This window comes from Oncorhynchus masou, chromosome 4 (genome assembly GCF_036934945.1).
Source record: "Oncorhynchus masou masou isolate Uvic2021 chromosome 4, UVic_Omas_1.1, whole genome shotgun sequence".
Lineage (NCBI taxonomy): Eukaryota > Metazoa > Chordata > Actinopteri > Salmoniformes > Salmonidae > Oncorhynchus > Oncorhynchus masou.
Window position 1 is genome coordinate 10,326,303 of NC_088215.1, and position 6,748 is coordinate 10,333,050.

A 6,748-nucleotide genomic window follows, 5' to 3' on the forward strand; every position below is an offset into this window, starting at 1 on the left:
TTTCAATTATATTTATTCATTAAAAAACAGTAGCAGAGGCAGTAACAATAATAAAATGTTGTACAATCCCTCTTACTTTAAATAACATTTCTTTAAAAACAAATTCCTTGACCTGAAGTGCCTTTGCAAATATCAGCATTAAAAATGTACTTAAATAATCATAACAAACATAGCAAATATACAATATAATTAAAAAAGAAAAAGAATACAAAATTATTAAATTAAATCATACGTATTTTTTTAATCATACAATTTCTTTTTTTATTTTTTATTTTTTACAAATGGACAAAATCCGTATCGAAGCAAAAAAAGATTTTAAGACAAAGTTTTCATCTCCAAAAACAATCAATACAATGTTATAAATGGTTAGGAGGGCTTTGAAACAACACACTTCAGTTTTACACAGTGATATAGTATACGTAGTACAGTCCTCACAGGTCTAGAGATTGGATCAGAATCCATGTTAACAGCCTTGTGAAGGACAGGCCAGTATGGCCAAACATCCACCGTTTGATGCAGTTCATGCGCTCAGCAACGGCTTGTGGGGCTAAAGAAAAGGGCTGGGTGCAAATGTTGCAAAAACTTCAAACCTACATTTCTGTTACAACCGAAACCGAAGACATCGTACATCACCTCTATCGTGACGGTTTGTCCATTTTTCAATCTTGTTATAAAAATCTTCGCTTGAGGTCGCTTTGAAAGGTAAAAAAAGATTTGCCCCACCGATTCCTATCCCACAGGCCTCCACTGCCTGCACTTATTTTCCAGTAGAGAACCAGCTCACTCTGAATATCAGTTAAACGTCTCAGTATCAGCAGCAGTCTCAAGGCGGGACACCTCCCCCTAGGGTTAGAGCAGCATTTAAAGGAGTATTAAAACTCTCCCATAGAGCAAATTGGTGGCTTGCGTTACACCTATGGAGACAAGAGAGAAACAAAATGGACATTAGTTGTTGTTGTTTACAAAGCTCTTAGGGTAATGCAGTGACTTTATCAAACAATTATAAATGAGGAAAAGTGAAGAAAAGTATCCCAAACTCACCTCAGTTGCAATTATACATTCATCCTTCTCCTCCGACATGACAAACACGGATTTGTACTTGGTGTCTGCACATGCGGACATTTCTGGAAGTTTCATTTCATTTCTTGAAGTTTCTGATGCGTCACTGATGGAAGAGAGACAAAGATCCACATTAGTCAACTGACTTTCAAATTTTGTCATGTTATATGATTACATCTATTATCTTATTGAGTGTGCTTTACCTTTTTAAATGTTTGCTGCGTTTATTTCTGCACTCCTCATACTCAAAACCTGAGTCCAGAATTTGGCATTTCTCTTCGCAAGCCGAGGCCTCCAGGCTCAGCATCGACTCTTTGGCCACCTGCTCGTACTTCACCTCATGCACAAGGTTATAGTCCGCCGGCAGGTGGCGGCTCTTGTAGCTGCTCCGACACGATGGTGATGGTCCGTCCATGTCGGCATCGCTTCCGAAATCCATTTTCTTGTTGATGTTCTTGACGCCTGGCTGTGGCCCGAGCCCTACGACGCTTACCGACAGGTCCTTATCAATCCGGTGACAATTATTGGTCAGGTTGTTTATTGTCTCGCCTTCGCCGACGGTGGTGCCGCCCTGGCTACCTCGCTGCATCTTGTTGCGGACGCAGCCCACCAGCACTGCACACCCTGCTAGCAGAAGTAGCACCAGAGCTGTCCCAGACCCCACCGCCATCCAGGGGATCTCCGAGCCTCGAATAGCTGCATGGTCCGGGAGCAGGAACTGGCAGTTGCGGCCACCGTAACCAGGCACGCAGGCGCACACGTAGCGGTTATTCCTCTCGTGGCAGGTGGCGCTGTTGTGGCAGGGGTTGTGCTCGCAGCGGCTTATGGGAGAACTGCAGTTGCGGCCTGTGTAGCCCGGGGGACAGATGCAGGTGTAGCCGTCAAGACCCTCCTGGCATGTACCACCATTTTGGCAGGGATAGATGGAGCACTCATTGCCGGTGTGGTCGCAGTTCATGCCTGTGAAGCCATCAGGACACTGGCACAGGTAGGAATTGACGAGATCCACACAGCGGGCATCTAGTGTGAGAGGCAGAGCGATTGGGAATTAATGGGTGGTCAATAGTGTGGGGCAGGCTGTAGTCTGAAAGGTAACTGCTTAAATTTAAAAAGTTGAACTTGAGATCTGAAACAACATCTGTGTAAGTTGTTCAATTAGCCCTTACCATTGGAGCATGGGCTGGAGGTGCAGTGGTCAATCTTCTTCTCGCAGTTGAAGCCAGCGTAGCCAGTGGGGCACTGGCAGAAGTATCCGCCATCAGGGTTGTCGGCACAGCGGCCTCCGTTGAAGCAGGGACCATCGGCGCAAGTCATGGCGCTCAGCTCGCAGGTGTTGCCGTAGAAACCAGGAGGGCAAGCACAGGCATGCGTGTTCTCCATATCCTTTGAGAAAAAGATTGAAACATAAGCTTAACAAATACATTCCACCAAAATGCATTAGATCACCATCACAACAACAGTGCTATTCATGATTGCCAACATCTTCCTGATCCTAGTTGTAATTGAGTGTACATTCGAAACACAATGATGTAATTGTACAGTACTTACAGTGCAGCTTCCTCCATTTCGACAGGGGTTCAGGGTGCATTCGTTGACCTCAATCTCACAAGCATCCCCAGTGAAGCCCGGTCTGCAGGAACAGGTGTAGCTCCCCTGGCCAGTGTTGCTACAAGTGGCTCCATTCATACAGGGCTTGTGGTGAGTGCAGTAGTTCAGATCTGGAGGAGGACAAGCAGCACATGTGGATTAGTCCATTAGTCCCAATGGAACATATGGCAGAACAACAACAGTAGCAGCCCAGCTAATGTCTTTCTGCCACTCTCACACTTTTTTCTTACACTTTTTTTCACAATTTCTCTCACAACACTATCTCTTTGTCTCTGTTTGTGTCATCTCTCTAAATCCCCCTCCCACTCCCCCCCCCTCTCTTTCCCCTCCCTCTCTCTCTCTCTCTCTCCAGTGGGACTCACCTTGGTTACAGAAGAGGCCTCCCCACCCCTCCTGACAGTTGCACTGCCACGGCTGCTGGCAGGTCCCATGGAGGCAGCCTGGGTAACGGATGCACTCATCACAGTACCGCCCTTTGAAACCCACTCTGCACCTGTCACACAATAATTACAACACATTGTTTAGAAACCCACTCAAGTTTCTCTTTATGTCACAGATTATTTCTGAAAATATTAACTTGAGGAAGTGTTTTAATAGGTGGAAATCATAGTTGTCTTTTCTCTAACTTACTTGCACTCCCCAGGCTTCTCACAGAAGCCGTGTTCGTCGTCACATCCTGGAAGGCAGAGAGCTACAAAGGAGATAAACACAAGGTAAGAACTATGGCAAAATAAAAACACTTTTTACACATATGCTCTTTGTTTAGTTTGGCTTTGAGCAACAACAAAAAATGTATTGCTTAAATCTGAACAAATTCATTAAAAAGGGGGGCAACTAAACCCATTAGCTGTTTTATAAAATAAATAAAAACACTCTCCTTATCATGGTGAAAGTATATTCCGCTTAACATAGTGCATAGAGACAATGGGAGGGTGCACACAGCAAACTCTCTCTCTCGCTCTCTCTCTTTCAGTACAGGCCCCTTTTTTCATCGCTGTGGGTCAAAACTCTTTTATTCATTCTGTGCACACAACTCCCCTTAATGTCTCGGATTGGGGCAGATAAGAGTGGACAGCTGGTGAGTATGTTGCCAGTGCGTGACAGCTGCTCCATTGTCTACTCTCTCCCCGCAGCTGCCCACTTCAAACAATACATCACCCGCCTCAGCCAATCAGCGGCCAACCAACTCCAAGAGTAACGAATCGGACGTAGCATGTAAATTTGTGGCACGCGTGAGATTATTCCGAAAACTTTCCTCCGCTTGATTTGAATAAATAAAGTGGTCGTGTTTGTGGGAGCGTGGTGTTTTCGTTCAAGTTGCCTCAATTTTTAGATGATTATAGCCACGCCACCTAACATAAAAAGTAACGTATATTCATCTACCATAATAATGTTATTTGACATGACCCAAAAAGTGTCTATACGTAAAACCTGAATAACAATGTTATATCATCTTTAGTCAAATATTTCCCCAAAAACACCTGAACACCAAGTTTCACTTACGTTCTGTGCAGTAATGGCCTTTCCACCCAGCGTCACAGGCAATCTCTCCGCGCTCTCCACAGGTGAAGTGGCCGAAGGCATCGTCTCGTGGGCGGCAGAAGACCGAGCAGCCATCGCCATAGTAGTGCTCATCACAAACAAAGCGGTAGGAGTACTTCAACTCGGTTCTTCCTCCAGTATGCAAGTCCTGAGACCAGTCATCTCCCACCGTCAGATGTCTCTGAGTGGTCATTGTGCTGATAACACGGTCTGGGTTTTCTGCAGATGGAAATAAGAACGGAACTTTAGCAAAATGTGTGTAAATGTAAGTTATCCTTGATTAGATCACACCACGTAAAGCCAAACAAGTTTACGGCAGTGTATTTTGATCCTACCTATCGAAAGATCGTCTTTGGAGTCGGTGTGCAGAGCTTCAATGATCAGCGAGAACGTCCCCTGAGGACATAAACAAATAGCATCATAAGACAGGTGGCCACCGGAGATGGGGAAAGAGATAGGCCCATCTAACATGTTCTCTATACTAGAAGGAAAAATAACATTTCGAAACGATAATACAAACATAAACAAACAAGACTGACATGTTTATATATACGTGTAGTCATTAATAGACCACTCTATATAAATTAACCAAATTGTACGCACGGATTTTTAATGACCTCTTGACTAGAGGTTTATATGAATTACTTGTTCGTTAATTAACCCAAGGCAGAGTACTCACCGGCCATGTGAAACCGAAGTTAATTCTGATGGGATTGGTGAATGAACTGTCAGACATGGCTTCCGGAATTTGGAAAGAGTTTGACCCAAGAACAGGCGTAATAGCGCCGCCGTAGTTACAAGGTGGCTCTGGTGATGCGTTTGGCTGATAATGTTTCAGACAGATTCTGAAAAACGTTTTACATTCACACTGTTGCTGATAAACGGACGTCAAGCCTCCCTTGCAGCAGTTCATGTTGCCCTGAACCCCTTTCTTGTTCAAAAACTCCTGCAACTTCAGTTCGAAAACTCCTGAGCAAAAACCCTGTTGAAATAATTGTATTTATTACACAATCATTAACATAGGCTATGTGATGTAAAATCTTGAAATTGTTATCAATTGAATAGTATGGTAATTGTGTTATGTGGTTGTCTTACCTTGCATATCAAGACGAACATAACCGCAACTGTCAGAAGAATAGCGCGCCCCATATTAAATAAATACAAATAAATAAATAGGAAAAAGTCTTGGAGCAACTCAGCTCAATTTAAGCTCAATATGCCTCCTTTCAAATCATGTTCTGTGAATGAATCATTGAGCACGTTTCTTCTCTTACGAGGTCTTCTCTTCACTTTCTGGTGTCAGCCACGCCGATTTCATTCATGTCCAAGAAACAAAAAGATAATCCAAAATAGATATTGGAACTGCCCTGAACTGTCCTCAAAATTCCGTTACAATGCGATAATCCCACTCAAAAAAAAATATTATAATTATAATTGACACAGTTCGTTCACTGTTGAAACGAAGAGGGCAACAAATGTAGGAAATTGCTTTTGTGTGACGTGGTCTATCCCAAGGAAAGATTTGTCACTGATCCAACATACTTCCCCGCCACCTTCTTCCTTCTTTCCTCAACATGAATTGTGCGTCTGTCTTGAGTGAAGGCCGCCTGCCGCCAGTTTTATATGGGCCGGCGCATGCTAGGGTAATAAGATGCAAACGAGCCCCCCCCCCCCCCCCACACACACACACACACACAATCTGGCTCAGGGGATCACAATGGATACCTCTCCAAGCCCCATCGTCTCAAATCACAAGCTAGTATTGGGTCAGAAAATGGAAAATGGAGGAATGTCAAAGTATTCCAGCAAACTGCACGAGACTGTCTCAGCGACCTGTCCTAGAATGACTCACTTTCCACAACATTAGAGATTGAAAAATGTAGCACATAATAACAAAACAGGATTGGCAAATTATTTATTCCAGTTTAAAGCAGATTTCAGTTATAACTATATATCAGTATTTCACAGTAATGTATTGTACAAGTCTGCCTACAATTGGCATTTAAGCTTATCTATGAATATAGATTGGGTAGTTAAATTATATGTTTTTATGTTAGGAAAGAAAACAACATTTATGTTAACATTGTCAGGGAGAGGTCTTAAAAAGCCAAAATATGTGGCGTGCCATGCGTAGTGTATTTGTCAAACCTTGACTCAGTTGATTGTGCAGCATAACTCCACCCTCTACAAACATTTTGGCATTTCTAGTTGTGGGAAAATCGAATGCTTTGAATTAAGGATTGAGTAATGAAAACATTCTCTGGCAAGGGTGTGTGGTGAGGTAAACTAGAAAAAAAATTGTTGTATGGGCACAGAGTTATTCATTCACTTTTCCTTGTTTCATTCTGTGGAGAGAAGAAAAGGTGTGTGTGTGTGTGTGTGTGTGTGTGTGTGTGTGTGTGTGTGTGTGTGTGTGTGTGTTTGTGCGTGTGTGTGTTTGTGCGTGTGTGTGTGTGTGTGTGTGTGTTTGTGCGTGTGTGTGTTTGTGCGTGTGTGTGTGTGTGTGTGCGAGAGAGAGAGAGAGAGAGAAGTAGAGAGA

General features: G+C 43.3%; 1 protein-coding gene across 1 annotated transcript; it reads right to left on the reverse strand.

The window, feature by feature from the left end:
• LOC135520365 (delta-like protein A) lies at positions 1–5,949 on the reverse strand. Its single transcript, XM_064945864.1, has 12 exons — positions 5,935–5,949; positions 5,305–5,403; positions 4,889–5,191; positions 4,545–4,605; positions 4,171–4,428; positions 3,298–3,358; positions 3,030–3,160; positions 2,608–2,777; positions 2,226–2,442; positions 1,263–2,079; positions 1,042–1,165; positions 1–914 (listed from the first exon to the last, which is right to left on the reverse strand). The coding sequence occupies exons 1-12, from the start codon at positions 5,947–5,949 to the stop codon at positions 909–911; spliced, it is 2,262 nt and encodes a 753-aa protein (XP_064801936.1). The 3' UTR covers positions 1–908.
• Between the last annotated feature and the right edge of the window lie 799 nt (positions 5,950–6,748).